The sequence below is a fragment of the Lontra canadensis genome, unplaced genomic scaffold, assembly GCF_010015895.1.
Source record: "Lontra canadensis isolate GAN:19392208 unplaced genomic scaffold, GSC_riverotter_1.0 scaffold123, whole genome shotgun sequence".
NCBI classification, from domain to species: Eukaryota; Metazoa; Chordata; class Mammalia; order Carnivora; family Mustelidae; genus Lontra; species Lontra canadensis.
Window position 1 is genome coordinate 1,879,456 of NW_022631117.1, and position 19,830 is coordinate 1,899,285.

The following is a 19,830-nucleotide window of genomic DNA, read 5'->3' on the forward strand; positions in this document are numbered from 1 at the left end:
TCGATAGAGAGTACATGTGATTGACAGTATAGGGGAGGTGGGATAGTTATTGGTGCGAAAAGATGGGAACGTGGTAATCAAGAATGTAGGGGAAAGCTCTTTAGCAGTGGTGAGCAGGAGAAGAGATTTCCTCTTCTGAAATAAGGGGGGAACCTGATATGCACATGCAAGGAAATGTGAAGAAAGGCCCACCAGATGACCCTGATTTTTTTAAAAGGGTGTAGGAGCGCGGTCTCCCATATAGAGAGGAGTGTGGTTGGGTACTTGAGAGTCATGAAGCTTTGGGCGTTCAGTGTAAGTGGAGAATGGCTAGAGAAAGGCCAGGAAGGTTTGTGGAGGGACACTGAGGAATTTGTAATGGCATCGTTCTTCATACTGGTGTGGTTTTATCAAAATGGTTTTCGCTCCTTCATGCAGGAATAAAGAAAGCCGTTTCTGAGACTGGTTCTGGATTTAGGGCTTTGTAGGTCAGTCATGGCAGATAGGCAGTTGGGGAAGGAATTGAGGAGTAGTGAGAGAACAGGTTCCGTGAGTGAGCGCGGTGTTCAGGCATCAGAGGGCAAGTGAAGGTAAGGGGTTTGGCAAATAGGGTGGGATGAAGAGAATAGAAGTTTGATTTTATTTTTTTAAGATTATTTGTTTATTTGACAGAGTGAGAGAGGGAACATAGGCAGGGAGAGTGGGAGAGGCAGGCTTCCAGCCAAGCAGGAAGCCTGATGTGGGGGGCTCGATCCCAGGACCCTGGGATCATGCCACCCAGGTTTTAAAGAGCTTTTGTCAGGGGAGTGAAAGAGCTGAAAAGCTGAGAGAGAGCGAGCTATTGTTTTTTGAGGTATGGGAAGTGAAACAGTAGGTGATAACAAATCCTAGTCTGTTGGCTAAAGTAGAGCAAAAGTGAAGATCCTTAGAGCAAAAGAGGGCTGGGACTTGAAAATCTGGCTTTCTGGGTGAGTTGTCCTTGTGAATGATGGAATTTCCAAAGAAGCCTGGGACTTGGAGATCTAGCTTTCTGGGTGAGTTGACCATGTGAATGATGGAATTTCCAACAGTGTGGCAAGAGTTGGCATAGAGAGTAAGACTAAAAGCCACATTTCAAAGTCTCCAGTCACACTGTCCCTGTGTGATCAGAGAGCTGATTAATAGAGATAATGAAAGATAGTAAAGGTCGCTAGAGATAGAGAAGTCCAAGAATTGTGAAAGGAGTATGGACAGGGCCGTTCACATGAACATTAAAATTTCATGGGACAATGGCAGGAGATGGGATGGAAAGGCTGCCAGTGACACAAGTGAAGGGAAATGTCCAGGAGGCGTGATATCCTTGGCAGAGAAGGGTTAAAGGCTTGTATCTCCAGTTGGCATGAGCCCCAAGGGAGGAAGGACTTTTCATGAGATTGGATTAATGGACTGTATAAGCAATAGGGAGGCAAGAGAAGGTTGACTTCTACCCCTCTAAGAAAGAGTCTTCAGAAGAGAGCCAAGTCTCCTGGAATACAGTGAGCTGCGTGCATGCTGGGCAACACCACAGCTATTGCTGAGGCCTGGGCTCGCCTGGACTCCCAAGTTTGGCCTGATGTATGCCACATGTGCCTTTGTTCACTGTGTATCAGTCGGGCATGGAGGAATGAGAGTTTTCTGAGGCCCCCAGGAGGACATGGCTGCCCTTGAGAAGGATTAGGAGGAGGTTGGGGCGGATCGTGGTGAGGGAGGGGATGAAAGTGAAGAGTATTAACCTGTCTGCTGCAATTGTACACGCCATTATCTTGGGACTGTCTGGTTTCTGTTCTGGAAGCCGTCCATTGTGGCCCTAACTTGTCAATACAAGTGATGTCTCTATTAAAAAAGAAAAGAAAAGCAAGCCGATCTCAGGGAAGCCAAGTATTTGCAGGGAAGGTTTTCTGATGTTAAGGACGTAGAGGGTTTGATTAACGAGGGTGGCAGAGTCTCTAGCCCACAGTTTATCAGTGGTTTAGGAGACAGGGAGGAAAGGGGAACAATGGGGTTAGAAGTAGGAGGTGGAGAAGGGGAGGACAGAGCAGTAGGAGGGTGTGGATGAGCAGTTGGATGAGAGTCCCGGGTTGAAGTAATTGGTTTGAGGATGCCCGATTGTTTGGGTCGACATCTGCAGCAGATGCCATGTGAGTAGTCCACAGAGTGCCACAGGAGTGGTACCTGGCAATTGCTCCCATCAGTGTTTTCCCTCCACAGCTGCTGTCTGGGTCTGAGCCTGACTAGAGTTCTAGTTTATGTGTTTCTTGCCTCAAACCCTGATGTTTATTTTAATTAATGGGAGTCTGCTTTGTTCTCATTATAAATTATAACCATAAGCAGGGTATTTTAGAAGTATAGCCAAAATCCTTAGTTACGGTGTACTTGGTGTTACTTTCAAATTTTATTACCCCTCCCAACTATATTGAAATTCAGTTGACATACAACATTGGGCCCCCTGGGTGGCTCAAGTCAGTTAACCTCTGATTCCTGATTGTGGCTCAGGTCATCCTCTCAGTGTCATGAGATCGAGCCCTGCATCGGGCTCCCTGCTCAGCGAAAAGTCTGCAGGAGATTCTTTCTCTCCCTCTCCCCCTGCTAGTGCTGTCTTCCATCTCTCTAAATAAATGAAACTAAAATCCTTTAAAAAACTTTCCTAACATTGTGTAAATTTAAGGCATTACAACATAATGATTTGAAATATGTATAGATTGAGAAATGATTACCACAATATGATTAGCTAACCCATCCATCACCTCACATAGTTATAAATTTGTGGTTTTTTTTTTTGTTTTTTGGGGTTTTTTTTTCAACAAATGATTATTCTGTGAGTAAATGAAGGAATTTCTTCATAGTATTTTATGGTCACCATCAGAGCCCAAATCTCGTTTTCATTGTAGCAATTGGGTGGTTGGGTGTTTATTCATTTAAATAAATTATCTATCTATTTATTTATAAAGAAAAAAGAAAGAACGGTGGCAAAAGTAAACCTTAGGAGTTCCTTTGTGGATTGCAGTACACCACCACCAATTCCTGAACCCAGCCTTACTTCAACATGCACAAGCCAGTTTTGATTAGCTCTTTAATCCTGATTATCAGATGGACTTCAGTCTACTAAACCAAGTCCAGTGGTGATTATTACTGAGATTTATAGCCACTGATACCCCCAAATCTGACAGTTTAGCTGTTGAGGAATTCTGGGGGTGGGGGTTACTGTTTAAGAAAGCTAATCTTTGCCCAGTTTGTTATATACCAGGTAACAGCTAGAGGCTGAGGTCAAGTGATATGTTCTCCTGTTACTATAAACCTTTAAATAGAGATGTTTAAGACAAACTTACTTTTGAAGATCACATTAAAATGAGAAGATTCATACTGAAATTTGTAAGATCGAGATTATCACACAACAGACTGAGCAGTCTGTGGTGGCCCCAACTTCCCTCTTGCTGTGGGAGTTTCTTAAACTTAATTATTCCCAAAGCAAATCCATTTAAACATCAAAAATCAATGGGACAGCCCATTTGACAAGCATAAGCATGTTTTAAAAAATGTTTTCAAAGATTTGTAAAGATTAACTGTTAAACACATTAATGAAAAAGCAGAAATATTTATGGTGATTTATCTAAATCTCACTTTTTTTTTTTTAAGAGAAGGAGAGGGGTTGGAGAGGATTTTAAGCAGGCTCCATGCCCTGCACAGAGCCCGACTCTGGGCTCCAGCCCCCAACCTCATGCCCTGAGCCAAAACTAAGAGTCGGACGCTTAACCGACTGGGCCACATAGGTGCCCCAGATACTTGAAATCTCTTAAGAGCAAAAGGTTAGCATAGAAATGATGGTTATCGGGGCGCCCGGGTGGCTCAGTGGGTTAAAGCCTCTGCCTTCGGCTCAGGTCATGATCTCAGGGTCCTGGGATCAAGCCCCACATCAGGCTCTCTGCTTAGCAGGGAGCCTGCTTCCCCTCCTCTCTCTGCCTGCCTCTCTGCCTTCTTGTGATCTCTGTCAAATAAATAAATAAAAATCTTAAAAAAAATGATGGTAATCACTGTGCCTAGCTCTTTTGATGCTCTTCAAATATTTGTTCCAGTTTTAGAAAAGGATAGACCTTTGGTTCAGGGGATCTCCCCCTCTGCACGTATTATTTGATTTATTGTGAAGGAACAGTGGGAGAGAGAGGGCGAATGTCTGAGGCCAGCTGTTTCCGCATCTAAACCTGTGGCCCTCTCTTTGTCCACAGCAGCTAGCTGCTCCCGACCACCTCCTCCTGCCCTTTAGTTAGGAGCATCAGGACAGGGTGGGAGGTTTTCTGTGTTTGTGCCTTCCTCTCACTCTCGGCACCCAGCCTTCCCCGCATTGCAGGTGATGCAAAGCCGTGTGCCATTTCGTAGTTGTGTACGTTTAATTACACTTGCTGTTTATTTCTGCATTTAACCTAGTGCTTAAGCCAGAGCCCTCCACTCTCTGATACTCCCTGAATTCCAAACCAAAGCTGAGTCATTTACCATAACCTTTGAGGAGCCTTTTGCAGTTGATTTTAATTCTTTTTTCAAGCATTTTGAATCACGTGCAGGTCTTCTAGTTCCATTGAAATCCTAAGTAAAGTCAAAATGTACTATTCTGCCTTATGCTCATATGCTAATTAGGTGTTATCTGGTCAGTGTGGCATAGGTCACTTAAATATCCGTGATCACTTTGGTTTTATAAGCATGCTTTCTTTCTCTCTGCTGGCATTTTACAAAGATTGTATCTCTCTTTTTATTCTGGTTATGAAGACGTTCCTGTTGATTTCATCTGTGCCACTGCATTGCGTGTATAATAACCCTGCAGATACATTTCAGGTATTTGTATTAGGATTACATCTTTGTTATGTAGACATGTTTTATCTGTGTTGGAAGCAACTGGTTCGTGGCAGCAAAGGAATTTGCTATTTCCCTCTGCTATAATAACAGCACCTAAGGGGGTCTGGGTGGCTCAGTCTTTAAGTGTCTGCTTTCGGCTCAGGTCAAGATCCCAGGGTCCTGGAATGGAGCTCCGCATTGGGCTTCCTGCTCAGCGGAAAGCCTGCTTCTCCCTCTCCCACTCCCTGGGTTTGTGTTCCCTCTCTCGCTGTGTCCTTCTTTGTCAAGTAAAAAACCAAGATCTTTAAAAACAAAATAAAATAAAAGAAATAACAGCAACTAACATTTAAGTATTTAGTGTTTGAAGGCACTGTCTCAGTTGTCTCATAAATTAACATCATCCCCTTTTATACAGATAGGGAAACTGAGACAAGATGTGATTAAGGAGTTTGCCCAAGGTCACTTATCTAGTATGGGGCAGAACTAGGATTTGAACCCAGATAATCTGGCTCTGGAACGTGCACACCCAGCCAGTATGCTCATCTTCCTTCCTCATCTCTTGTAATACTACTTTGAAACCACTTGGTAATTGCCAGGTACTCTGAAAGAAGGTCATTACAGTGGAGAGTGTCAGAGTGCCTCTGATTTTTGAACATCAAAAATAGCCCCATTAGAAGATACTTAGGAGATAGTTAAACTTTGAGACTCTAGCCTTGATCACATTATTTTCTTGTCTCAGTTCCTAACTTGGTGATCCTTGGTGATCTCAAATGGCTCTAAATGATATACTGATTTTGAGGCCAGGCTGTTTAAATGATGAACCATATCTGTTTGTAATCCTCCTGTCACTCTGTCCATCTATTTTTCTATCCATTTACAGAATTCTTCATCTCTATAACACACTTAGGTGTGCTTTTCCTTATTGAGGAAGCAAATCACAAATGTATACTAGCAGAGTAAGACAAAGAGCTCCAAGAACCAGTGGGTGATCACCTTGAGGGGGAAGCCAGTATGTAAAGGTTTGCCAATTTTATGTACCCACAGCCCTCCATATGTCACAGGGTATCTTGATTAGACCGCCGAATTTGGCATAGTTGAACCTTGAGTTGACTTTCACGGAGACTCATGAGGGTGATTTCAGTCCAGGGGAATAGCAGTTGGGAATAAACTGAAATAATAAGAGAGAGAATGAGGAGGTAGACCAGTTTGGTGGGAACAGAGTCTTCTTTTCCCAGATTACCAGTAGAAAATGTAGTTGGAATGGTTGGGAAAGTCAGGCTTGTGTTAGAGAAACCCTGAAACCAAGCACAATATGTGACTAAAAAGAAAATCCTCTTGTCATGGTATCCAGATTCTAGTTTTGGAGCGTGGCACATGTGAGGTATATAATAGATTCGAAAATGAATTTAATCAGAGTCTGGATTAAAAGACGCCAAAGTTCCCCAAGGCTATGACTTGCATTAATCTGGAAATCTTCCTGGACTAACTGTCTGGTCCTAGTCAGCGTCTGCATTTCAGCCAACCTTATTCTTCCTTCCTGCTTCTGTGTTTACTTAGCAGTGTGCCACATGTGGATTTACATGCTTCCTTCTCTTGCGTCCTGCTTCTGTTTCTGGTCAACCCTGTGAGATTATTGGGGAATTGGGGTGCAACCCCAGCTAAGAGGTCAATGAGAGGTAACATACAGGGGACAAAGGAGCTATATGATTGGGGTGAACTCCAGTCTGCCCCTGCTTGCTGACTAATGACCTCCCATGGTGGCAAATGGTTGACTGGCAGCGTGGCAGGGGGAATATTGGTAACCTTGGAGGGGTCAGGAAGAGGGTATGGGATTTCAAACGTGCTCCTGTATTTTGGGCAAGGCAAGCTATGTGGAGGCCTAGGGAGCCATGGGCTCATCTTTGAGTTATAACCTGAGATTTCCCAGTCTCAGAAATAGAGTTAGCTAGGGGAGATAGGAAGAGAGAAGGATTTTCCTTAGGGAAATTACCACTTTGTTTGTTTGAGCATAATCAGGGGAAGAGCGGGGAGGAACTGCGGGAAGCAGATTCCCTGCTGAGCGCAGAGCCTAATGCAGGGCTGATTCCAGGATGCTGAGATCATGATCCGAGCCCAAGGCAGATGCTGAATCAACTGAACCACCCAGGCACCCCTGGGGAAATTGCCACTTACCCCCCCCCAAAAAAAATCTTACTAGGTTCCATTATTTGTCAGCTCCAGAGCATTTAACTTTTTTTTTTTTTTTTTTGCTTTTTGCCTTTTGCCTTTTCTGCTATCAGAATGGCTAAAAATTTTTGAAATATACCACTCGTGTGTTTGAGTTGTTTTTCTACAAAAGATTCACTGTAGTCTCAGCATAGGAATAGCAAAAACTAAAGGGAGAAAATTCACTAGGTTGATTTTTTGTTTTTAATATTGATTGAAAGGAGAAATTTTCCGTATGGCTGTGCTGCTCTTGAATGTTAGGCTTTCATCTTCTTATTTAAAGTTTCATTGGAACAAATAGATTTCTTTCCCAACCCATTGTACCAATAGCCATATTAATCTGAAAACTCTGAAAAAGAAAGAGGTAGTCCTGGTTTTCACTTGGAGTAGGGTATCTGGATTTTGTGGGGATTTCTCAGTAGTGTTCTTTAAGACTGGAAGCAATGATCCAAGAAATAGTGGTGCTGGTTACAAGCTGTTGTTTGTTTACTTATTTATTTATTTTTAAAGATTTTATTTACTTATTTGACAGAGAGAGGGAGATCACAAGTAGGCAGAGCAGCAGGCAGAGAGAGGAGGAAGTAGGCTCCCCGCCGAGCAGGGAGCCCGATGCGGGGCTCCATCCCAGGACCCTGGGATCATGACCTGAGCCAAAGGCAGCAACTTAGCTCACTGAGCCACCCAGGCGCCCCTGTTATTTACTTATTTATTAGTAAACCCTTTATGCAAGCTTCATTATAGATTATTATATCAAGTACTATATAAATAATATGTTAGTCATTGAGATGTTATTTTTAAAATGCAGTTAATTTTCACTTCCCGGAAGTACAGGGATAATCTTAATATTGTATAAATGTACTTAGACAGCTTTAGCAGAGTCTTTTTTGTGTAGAACTTACAGTATGTTAGTGATACTTCTCTGTGCTCTTCCTGCAGAGAAATCAGTGCTGCAGAACACACCCTGCCCCAGTGTATGATTATTAAATGAGGTAGATTTAAAAAGAGAACAGTGCATGGCAGGCTGATTTGAATTGTGTTTGTCTTGGACCCATACTAGCTAGATGATGGGCCCTTCTGAAAACCCTTTACAACTTGTCCTCGTACATTATGGCAGGTTATATTCATGGAAGTCAAAGTAATATAAGTCTAATCTGATTTTCTTTACAGAAACAATATTACAGTGAAGATTATATTCCTGGCCTGATGCCTGACTTTTTTTTTTTTAAACAGAAATAACCATAACCACCATTTTTAATCAACTGTTTAATCATCTGGAATTGATGAATCTGAATACTGCTCTGCATCAAATTGACTGAAGCGTATATAAATCAGTTAACAGAGCATCACAGTAACCAGTCACATTAAATTATGTTTAATGAGCTTGTGTCAGTAGACTGTACAGAGTTCTTGTTGTCACAATCACGGCCGTGTTTTTATTGAAACTAATCAGAAGATTTAAGAAAACGCGCTTTCCGCAAAGTCAAGGAATTCACAAAGGATTTCTTTGGCAGGATGTTGGAGGAGAATTTTGGGGAGACTTGGGAGTTAGGGCTTTTTGAAAAGCTGAGTTAAGATTTTCTTTTGGCTTTGTTCGTTGTAAATTCTCTGTAGCAGACATAGATGTTGGAGAAAAGGTCTCTTCATTTGAGTTGCCGTCAGGGAAGGCTTTTAGGACAAAGTGATAGTTGAGAGATCTGATGGGTGACTACAGGTTAAGAAGGTACAGGGGCGAGGGAAGGGTATTCCACGTGGGATGGGAGCCCCGGAGCAGGAAGGAAGGCCAGTGGGCTGGAACAGAGAAAACAAGGCAGAGAGGCTTGGGGCTCGATAAGGCTGGAGAAGTAGGAGGCAAGACCTTGCAGATCAGTGTAAGGATTTTCATTTTCAGTTTTAAGATCAGTGGGAAGCTGTTGCTGGGACTGAAGGAGCGGTGTGTCTGATCAGCCTTGTAGTGCGCGTGGTGGTCACGTGGTCCTGGCGGGGCCAGTTCTCCCGTGCAGCACGGCCATCATTCCTGCTACTTGGCTGATCTGCGTAAGTATTTGGTTAATACCTGGTCTCCCCCACTACACTCCAAGCTCCTTGAGGGCAGGAATGGTGTCAGTTTTTTCTTTCACTCGTTACTTGATCTACAGTATTGTGCATAGTAGGGACTCAAGTAAATACGGTTGAATGGAGACAGCAGCTGTATTAACAGTTTTGCCTCGTGACCTGCTATAAGTTACTTTTTTTTTTCCTACTGTGGTGCAATTCACATAACATAAAATTAATAATTTTAAAAATGATTCAGGGGCGTTTAGTACATTCACATGTGAAACCACCAAAACCATCCTGTTCTGTAGCATTTTCTTCACCTCAAAAGGAAACTTCATAACCATTAAGTGGTCACTCCCCAGTCTGCCTTCCTTCCAGCTCCTGACAAGTACCAACTTGCTTTCTGTTTCTATGGATTTACCTATTCTGAATATTTTATATAAATGGAATCCTACAGTGTGTGACCTTTTGTGTCTGGCTTCTCTCGCTTAGCATAATGTTTATCAGGTTCCTTCCTGTCGGGTCGCATGCATCAGTAGTTCATTCCTTTTTACGCCTGAATAGTATTCCACCGGGTGGACAGACCACACTTGGTTTATCCACACATCTGTTGGTAGATATTTGAGTGGCTTCCACTTTTTGACTCCGCTGTAAATAGTGCTGCTCTGAACATCAGTGCAAAAGTTTTTGTTTGAACACCTGTCTCCGTTCTTTTGGGGTATACACATAAGAGTAAACTTGCTGGCTCATGGTAATTCCTTGTTTAGCTTTTTGATGAAACACCATACTGTTTTCCACAGAGGCTGAATAATGAGCGATTTTGCATTTCTACCAGGAGTGTATGGGAGTTCCAATATCTTCACATCCTCACCAACACTTTTTATTTTCCGTGTGTTTTTAAAATTCCAGACATCTTAGAAGAATGTTACCTTTAAAATACATGAATGAGGGGGCGCCTGGGTGGCACAATCAGTTAAATGTCTACCTTCAGCTCAGGTTGTGATCTCTGGGTCCTGGGATCGAGCCCCATGTCTCAGACTCCCTGCTGAGTGGGGAGACTGCTTCTGCCTTTCCCTCTTACCACTTCCCCACTGCTCGTGTTCTCTCTCTCTCAGATAAATAAAATCTAATTTAATTAATCATATGCATGAATGAACCTCCCCTTATTCACAGTATTTCATTCTTTGATACCGTATCACATTGTTGCTCGATATTATGAAAAGTCAGTGATACTCAGAGGTGCACACTGGACTGAATTGGATTCTAAATCCATAAAATCACTGTCCCGACATCATTCTGGTACGTTGCCTTCTAAGAAAAGCTTGCAGCTATTAGGAGAACCCCACCTTTTCCTCTTACCCACCATTTTTAGGATCAAAGATGAGGTTTGAAAGACAAATCCTGACATCTAGAGCAATTTCTGCCTTCTGAATATATGTGGTGCTTAAAAACTCTTCTGTTGGAGGTGTCTTTTGAGAGTTGCATTGAGAATGATGAGGAAGCCCCGTGCAATCTTAACGGAAGAATGTTCTCATCACCGGTAATTTCTTTTGGTTTGATCCATTTATATTTCTATCCATTTCCTTGTTCTTTCCCTTTATTCCTCTTTTTTTTTTTTTGAAAGCTAACTGTGCCCAATGCCCAACGAAGAAATGTACCTGCTTGCCTTTCCTTTAGGGCAGAGACTGTAGCAAATGGCTGGAAGCCAAACAGGAATAGAAGCAGGCCGTTTTAGAATACTCACACTGTAGGATTATTCCTGCCCATCCATGGTCACCAGTCCACCAATAATAATGCTAACATGTGCAGATGCCCTTGAACTTATAACCTTCCAGAGTTATCTGCGTTCTCTTGGGTTCTGCCAATTTCCTGCCCTTACCTAATGCTGTAGTTGTTTTCTCTTTGTTAGTGTTTAGGTTTTACATCATGTCTGAGTTTACAAGGTAGAGTAAGAAGAGACTTAGAAATGTATGAACACATTTGCATACACATATGCCTTTTATAATGCGAAGTAGAGTGAAATGTATTGCAGTCAGGAGAATTGAGTCTTTGTGCACATTTGATTACCCAGTCCTCCTCACGACTAATCTGCTGTGTTCCACTGAGCAACAGTCACTTAATGCTACAACCACTGTGCCGTTTCATGATTTAACTGAAAGGATTTTTCCTGTTCAAAGCTTGGCAGGTATTTTTAATGTTGGCTGTAAAATTCTTCTAATTGTTCTCAATACCCCCTGTGTGTGCTTTGGAAATATCTCACTGCTATTTTCAATTATGTACTTGAACAGAGCCTCAAATTACTGTTTGTCCTGTTTGGTAAAAAACAAAACAAAAAAATGTTTGGTCTGGGGGTGGTATGACCTTCAGTGTGAGTTTTAGTGCTCGTTTTTGAGAAGTCATATATTTTGAATGTGTCTGCTCTAATAAAAATTCTTTCAAGTGGTTTTCTGTCTCTGCGTGTGTTTCATTTTATAGTAAAAACCCTTTGTACAAGTAAAATTTGTAATTCTAAATGGTTCATTAATTTTTTAAATTGTTCTTAATGGTGGTTAATTCTAACCTGTTTTAACGTGAGGTTGTTTGTACCCTGACTGCCGGGGCATAGAGTTCATTCTATTTTATCAGAAGAATAAACTGTTTCCCTTGGGTCACAGGCACGTTTGAGAAGGCATTCATTTTTTCGTAGGTAAAGCTTCCCATTAAATAAATTGACACTGTGGTGGTTTAAATGGGCATCCTTAAAGCCCCAAAAAGCTAATGTACCTTTTAGTGTACCAAAATTAGCACCCCGAATGCACGCGAGCCTTTCTTTGTTCTTGGTGACTTGTGTTTCCTTTATTTATCCTTCCTTTTCTACTTAGAAGCCTATGAATAAATTTCGTCCTGAATACATTATTTTCTCATGTGCATTGGCTTGTAAATCACTCCTTATCCTCAAACAAGGAATCTCTTTCCCACCCTTAAACAGGTTTTTTGGTTTGTTTTGGTCCAGGCTGAAACAGGTGGCAAATGATACAACATCCAAAACCACATTTCCTGTTTTATTGCTCGAAATCTGGCCCCGATTCCCCTGTATCTTTTTAGATTACTCAGTCAAGCTCTCCTTGAGTTACCTAGGAAAATATCAGTTCTCGGACTTCTCCAAGACACACACAGACTAATAGGTAGAAGGCAATTAGAACCAAGATCTCCTGATTTCTTGACTCTTAGAGTTAAGCCTTAGAAGCAGAAGCACCCACTTGGGATCATGACCAAATGCTTAATTTTCCTTATCTGTTTTTGGCCTACACGGAGAGAAGTTGTCACGGATTTAACAATTATCTCACCTCATATTCTTGAGTGCCTTGCCGATATTACTGATCGTGAAGAGGTAAGAAATATATTAGAATAGCATTGCCCAGGGGCACCTGGGTAGTGCAGTGGGTTAAGCATCTGACTCTTAGTTTTAGCTCAGGTCATGATCCCAGGATTGTGAGATCGAGCGCCATGTCGGGCTCCATCTCATCTTGGGGTCTGCTTGAGATTCTCTCTCCCTCTTCCCTTCCCACTCATGTGCACTCACTCTTGCTCTAAAATAAATCAATCTTTAAAAAAAAGAAAGAAAAAGGAATAGCACTTCCCGGGAGGCAGGATTCTAGGGGCAGCCTTTCCCTGCTGCCCAGAGGTTCTCTGAGGAACCTCATTATTGTCCCATGCTGTGCAGTTTGGGAAACATTGTGTGATATATTCTGACATTCTTCCAGTCCATCTTATGGTGGCACTCCTAGTTGGCACTACCCAAAGGCATATTAAAATTGCACAAATCTGGGGTGCCTGGGTGGCTCGGTTGGTTGGGCAACTACCGTCGGCTCAGGTCGTGATCCCGGGGTCCTGGGATCGAGCCCTGCGTCGGGCTCCCTGCTCAGCGGGGAGCCTGCTTCTCCCTCTCCCTCTGCTGTTCTGCCTGCTTGTGTCTCTCGCTCTCTCTGTCAAATAAATAAAATCTTAAAAATTTCACAAATCAGGGAGCCTGGGTTGCTCAGTTAAGTTTCCATCTGACTCTTGATTTTGGCTCAAGTCATGATCTGAGGGTTGTGAGATGGAGCCCCGAGTCAGGCTTCACACCCACCTTAAGATTCATTCTCTCAGGGCGCCTGGGTGGCTCAGTGGGTTAAGCCTCTGCCTTCCGCTCAGGTCATGATCTCAGGGTCCTGGGATCGAGTCCCGCATCGGGCTCTCTGCTTGGTGGGGACCCTGCTTCCTCCTCCCTCTCTCTGCCTGCCTCTCTGCCTACTTGGTGATCTCGCTCTGTCAAATAAATAAAAATCTTTAAAAAAAAAAATTCATGGGCGCCTGGGTGTCTCAGTGGGTTAAGCCTCTGCCTTCGGCTCAGGTCATGATCTCAGGGTCCTGGGATCGAGTCCCGCATCGGGCTCTCTGCTCTGCAGGGAGCCTGCTTCGTCCTCTCTCTCTCTGCCTGCCTCTCTGCCTACTTATGATCTCTGTCTGTCAAATAAATTAAAAAAAAAAATTCATTCTCTCACTCTGTCTCCCTCTCCCCTCCTTGTCCCCTCCCTCCCTCTAAAAGTTTTTTCACAAATCAATTTTTATTATACACAAACAATAATACACATGAATAATAGTGAAGCCATTAATAAATCAAATATTTGGTGTGGTCTTTCTTAAATATACTGAAAGTTAGACATTATGCTTCAAACATACTGCTAATTTCTGGTAAGTCTTTTTAGGTTTTAGGAATAATTTTTTTTTTATGTTTTAGGAATAATTACAGGTCACCTGTTAAATTTATAGCAGCACCCAATCTTTGTAGCACACAGCAGCTTCGAATCTAAAGCTTTGGGGAGGGAAGAAGGGAGATTTAGAGACAAGCATCAGAAGTTCCAAGAAAGTTCCCTAGTCACTGTGTGCTCTGCCTCGAAGGGAGAAATGATTTGCTAGTTTTACAGCCGTGACGGCAGATCAACAATTCCAAAGGACTAATGGCTTATCTTATAGACAGCAGTCTCTGGGGACTCCTTGAGTGGCCCTCACTAGTGGGCAGACGTGCCACCTGACAACCTCCCTGGCCACCTGTAATCCTCTCCATGCACGCTAAGGAACAGTGTTTTCAGCGCCAAGCACTCTCTGTCAATGGGCCATAATTCACCCTGTCCCTTTGTATAGGGGTGACCTCAGATCAGAATTGCCTATGCGTCTTCTGTAGAGCCAGAAACTTTCTTGCTGGAACACAAGGTCAGAATAACACATTTACACTTGAACTATGTTGAGGCCATTGCCCAGTTGTTGACTGGTGACCCCTATGCTGCTGACCCGGTTCCTGGAATTTTAATATTCACATAGTTGGTTAGTAACTGTGAGCTTCTTCCTCTTCTTAAGTAAATAGCCTTTACAGTCTTTTTAAAGTGATCTCTGGGTATTTTGTTAATCCTACAATAAGCAGTCTTTTAAGTTCTTTGACCTTCTTTTTTTTTTTTTTTTTTTTTTTTTAACCTTCTTTACTCTTAAGAAAGTGGAGGCTCCGGACGCCTGGGTGGCTCAGTTGCTTAAGCGGCTGCCTTGGGCTGGGGTCATGATCCCGACATCCTGGGATCGAGTCCCACATCAGGCTCCCTGCTCAGCAGGGAGCCTGCTTCTCCCTCTGCCTCTGCCTGCCACTCTGTCTGCCTGTGCTCACTCTCTCTGATAAATAAATAAATAAAATCTTTAAAAAAAAAAAAAAAAAGCGGAGGCTCACCTGTAAGTTGTAGGTACGTAATAAGGTGTATAGTATAAGCATAGGTATCAACAGTACTTCCCAGGGTCACGTCTTTACTGCTTCTCCTGTTTCCCCCAAACCTTACCCTAAAAGCCTTCAGCTATAGAGAAGGTGCTGTTTTCAAGAACAGACTTCTTTAAAGACATTGTTATTTGAGGCCAGAAGTTGCCACCAGAACATGGTTCAATAGAAGGCTAGAGATACTGCACCGTGAAAAGGGCTACGGTGTGAGGCTTGAGTCACAACTCGGGCCCTCTTGGTTATTAACCTCAGCCTTCCTCCACAATGGAAGCTTGTTTTTTACTTACCTCTTTTGTTGTGAATGTCAAAATAACAGGTATACCCTGGGCGTGCTATTTAAACCGATTACATTTACATCCTGGGCATTCATTTTCTAGATAGTTTGCTTTCTGTATAATATTTAACAATACTGGGGGGGAAATGCATTCATTGGTTCCACTGGACGTACTCCAACATACATTTGAACTGTTAGATCTTTCTAGAAACTTACTATCACCTTTATAATAATGATGCTATCATTGAAATGGGAGATAAAACCCTGTTTGGGGCATCAGGCACCTCTTCTACAATGTTTTTTGTGGGTTTTTTTGTTTGTTTTTGTTGTGTTTTTTTTTTTTGTTTGTGTGTTTGTTTTGTTTTTTTGCTCTGCCAAGGTTTATATCTTCCTACACTGTAATGAAAATTCTTCTCCGGCGACCTAGAAAGTGATATTTGGATGAGAATTTGTCTCTTCTAGGTAGATATTGGTAAAGGCATTTTTCACCATAATGTCCAGTGGTTCCTTTCCTAACCATTTTTGGGTATTACTGTTTGCTGCTGAAATAAAACTGCCTCACCTGTGAGATCTCTAAAAAGTGATTAAAAAAAAACAAATCCTTCAGCCCTAAGGGACTTCACAAAAACCTTCTGTTTAGGTCATATGAATATTTTGCTATACATTTTTGAAGCTTCAGGGTACAGTAATATTGACTCTCTGGTAGGGGGTGACTCAGTGTATCATAGTGAATGCCTAGGTTGTATCTCTTCCTCTTAAACTATTTACCTGACTAAAATCCAAAGTTCAATTGAACTTTTGTAAAAAGTTTTGTTTTGTTTTGTTTTGTTTTGTTTTTTAGTTCCAGTTCTTGTCATAGTCCATCAATTGTAGGCATGGGTTAGAAGAGAACTTTACAAGATGAGGAGAAAAATGCTATGTGGCACAAGATACTTGTCGTTTTATTTTTCATTTTTTTTTATTTTTTGTGATACTAGTCTTTTTCAATGGTTTTTAAAATCCAAAGTTACAAAGGCGAATCACGTGTTTGGAGAAGAGTAACAAAAAATATGTCAAACAGTGTGATAACAGAGGCTAGGACACCAGCGTGTTGCTTCCAAGTCTTAAGGAACAAACCAGCTTTCTAGTGCTTGCTTTGCCGCCTCCCTTGGAGGTACAGAAACTTGCAAGCCACAGTTGGCTGTCTTCCCGAATTCTGAGAAACTTTGCAAGGATCACAGGGGTTGGCACAAGTTGCTTGATAATCTGCGGCATTTTCTCTGCGATTTAGCTGCCTTTGTGTTAGCAAATTTTCACATGTCGGTATGCAGATGGTCCCATCTTTCCCTCCTGCCTCTGAGGTTTGTGATCTATATTTTATTCTGATCTCTTTTCAGCTAGGTTGGGCTTTGATGTCTTGGGGACTTACTGCTTTCTATTTGCATATACGTTTTTATCCATTTCCCCAGGGCTATAGTAAATGCTTTGCAGGGTTATCAGTCCGTCGTTCCTAACCTTACAAATTAGGTACCTCTCTGTTGAGATTTTTTTTTAAGTTTGTGAAGTGTTCAGAATGCAAGGTAGTATGTAGCTGTGGATACTGAAAGTAGAAAATAACTTCTCCAGGCTTAACCTGTATGGTGAGTTCTTCTCGAGTTTGTGTGCATATTGTCAGGCTCTAGGTTAGAGAAATACTGTCGACAAGGAAAGCGGAGCTGCTGAGCCCCCGTCCGAACTTAAGGAATCTCCGGTTACTTTCTGTAAATGGAACAATCTTTGAGTCATTAAGAAAATTCCCGTTAGAGTGTTGAATTACTAAATGCTTACAGCAGTTTGGATCTATCGATTATTAGCCATCCTAAAGACAGCTATATTTCATCTTCAGAGTCCCATTTTTGTAGCCCTGAGGCTCTTGGAGTAAAGGCATCGTGGGGAGGGGTATCAGATTGAGAACATGTAGAATTGATTGTCCCCAGTGAAATTAACCTGCTCAGTGGATTTAGATAATCAAAGTCTAACTCTTGAGTTTCCAATCAAGGCATTGTTCGTACCTAAGTCTTAAGCATTGTGCTTGCTGATTGAGGTTTTTGTTTTGTGGGGTTTCGTATCCATTTTCTGTAGGAGCTTCTGTTCTGTTAAATGTGCTGCCATCAGGAGTGCCTAATTAGAGACAATCTTTGTGTCTAGGGATGTACTTTGAGTATTCATTTGTCTTTTGATCAGGTGGTTGAGATTTTTGGTTAATATGATCATAATTAAGCTTTAAAGGCAAGACAACACAAAGTGTCTTGTCCTGCTCTTGCTTCACTACCCCTGGCAAAGGAGAGAGACACCTCAATCACTTAAGAAGGTGCCATAAAAGCAAAATCTGAAAAGTGTAATTTTAAGGCTCCTTTTAGAGTTACGCCTATCAATTAAAGATCAAGATGATTCTTCTTGGCTTCTTGTAATGGAATGGGCTTGGAAACCTCAGCAATGTGACCACTGAGTACATTGTAGCAATTTTAACCAAGAGGCTTAATACACTGGAAATGTTCCCTGGCACTGTGGTGCTCCCTGCACCTCACCCCTCCCAACCCTGGGACAGAAATCTTGACTTTAAGGAGCATTTTAGTAGTTGCCTGAAATTTTGATGAAACGCTAGTTCTTTCTTTCAATTTTTAGTTCATTTGACCTTTTTAAGACTGATTATGCTGTTCAAAAATACTAGTGCTTCAGCAAAGAAAATAGCTTTAGGGCTGGGGTGCAGAGAACAGTTTTAAATCATTGCCAGGTTTTCAGAATTTTAAATAATCGGTTTCTGTTCATTCCTGAGCAGATACTTAACATTTGCTTTCATAACTCACAAAGAGCAATCTAATGACCAATAAAAGTAATACTTTGGGGTTCCTGGGTGGCTCAGTGGGTTGAGCTGACTCCTGACCTAGGCTTGGGTCTCCATCTCAGTGTCGTGAGTTCAGGCCCCAGGTGGGACCCCAAGATGGTCGCAGAGCCTACTTTAAAAAAAATTTTTTTTAGATTTTATTTATTTATTTGACAGAGATCACAAGTAGGCAGAGAGGCAGGCAGAGAGAGAGAGGAGGAACCAGGCTCCCTGCTGATCAGAGAGCCCAACGTGAGGCTCATATGGGGGGGTCAATCCCAGGACCCTGGGATCATGACCTGAGCTGAAGGCAGAGGCTTTAACCCACTGAGCCACCCAGGGGCCCCTAAAAATTTTTTAAATATAAAAATAAATAAGTAAAAACAATGCTCTAATTGCCAGGGATGACATCAGTGATGATTTGCTGATAACCCAAGTAGCTTTGCATCACATCAGGGCCTGTAATTTTCATTATCTGTGATCGAAATAATTGTTAGCAGATTAACCACAGGCAAAATAAGTATTGAAGGGGAATCTCATTTTATGAGCAGCTTAAAATGATTGGAGGGGGCACTGTTTGAGGGTTATTTGTATGTTTATGCTGTATAAAGCTAATTGTTTAAATTATTTTAATTACTTCAGAAATGTGGGATTACGGCTGGTATACTAAAAACTCCGAGGATCTTAGTTAAGAGCAGTCACTAATTCAAAGGAGAAGATTGGATAGCCGTTTTCACAGGCATGGGGAGCTTCCAGGAAAATTAAATATTAAATAAAAGAAAGACCGAGGCATTGGTGTTGTGTTTAAAGCCAGTGTGTGGCCAGAATTAAGAACCATTGATCTATAACTAAGTGATAAATTTTAAGTCTGCAAGCACCCGGAAAGGACGGGGACATGAGCCCCATTTTAGATTCTGTGCTAGCCTTTATAGTGACCGTCTTCTATTGAGGTCTCTATTTTCTCTCCGTTCTTATTGTGTAGCTAGTCTGGAGGCAATCAGGAAACAAATTATACTTTAAAAAGCTTTTTATATGTTATGACAAGCAAAAGCATGGGATTTTAAGATGGTACTAGTTGAATAACAGCGCCATTTCGCTGATTTTTATTAAGACACTATGTTTTGGTATAAATTACTTACCTTTTTTCCCCTCTACAACAGTCAGTGTATACTGCGGAAGTATAAATCAAGGGCACAAAAGGGTGGTTTCATTTTGAGGGAAAAAATGGAATTGGTTTCTCTGTTAACTTGTATATTGTAAGTATATATTTTTAAATATTTTCCATACTTTTTATTATAGTGTATGATGTGTCATTAAAATAGAATCCGTGCCAGCATATATCAGTTTTTAAAAATGCCATTTCTAAGGACATTTGGATGGGAAGCAGTTCAACACAGGATCGACTCTTAATGAATTAAAATTCATTATGAGGTGGCAGGAATCATACACTCCCACTCTAGACTACATCGTGTGCCATCCAAAAGGGAAATTTTTTTATGATTCCTACTTGGAGTTTCTCTGCCTTGGCTAAGGCACCTACCTACATTATTCACAATGACAGGAACCTAAAACCACTGTCTTAACACTCAACATTGGCAGCAAGTGGAAAATTACAGTGAAATTTACACATGAGTTCAGCGCTGCCATTTTTATGCAAACTAAACAATGTTCTAAGTTAGAGCAAATTCCACCAGAAATTGCAGGTTCTTCATATTTTAGGGTGAAGCAGGCATGGAAAGGTCCTCTGTTTCACCCCACTCCAGCCCGTCCCAGGCAGCTGCAGACCCAAAACTGCCTTGGGCTGAAGAGACTTTGCCCCTTTTTAAAAAATGCTCAGAAGTGGACATGATACAGCTCCTCTCAGGCCCCTTTTTCATCTAA

General features: G+C 41.8%; 1 protein-coding gene across 7 annotated transcripts in view; it reads left to right on the plus strand.

The window, feature by feature from the left end:
• The window catches only part of ATP11C (ATPase phospholipid transporting 11C), a 179,337-nt gene that overhangs the window by 57,897 nt on the left and 101,610 nt on the right, over positions 1-19,830 (plus strand). For 5 of the 7 annotated variants that reach the window (XM_032841424.1, XM_032841421.1, XM_032841419.1 and 2 more), the window contains exon 1: positions 16,360-16,447. The exons of 1 other annotated variant lie outside the window; for it this stretch is intronic. In XM_032841424.1, the coding sequence (XP_032697315.1) occupies positions 16,412-16,447 (36 nt within the window). In that variant the 5' untranslated portion in view covers positions 16,360-16,411. Of the gene's footprint in view, positions 1-16,359; positions 16,448-19,830 lie in introns of those variants that run through there. One more of the 7 variants, XM_032841423.1, reaches the window with a different exon arrangement.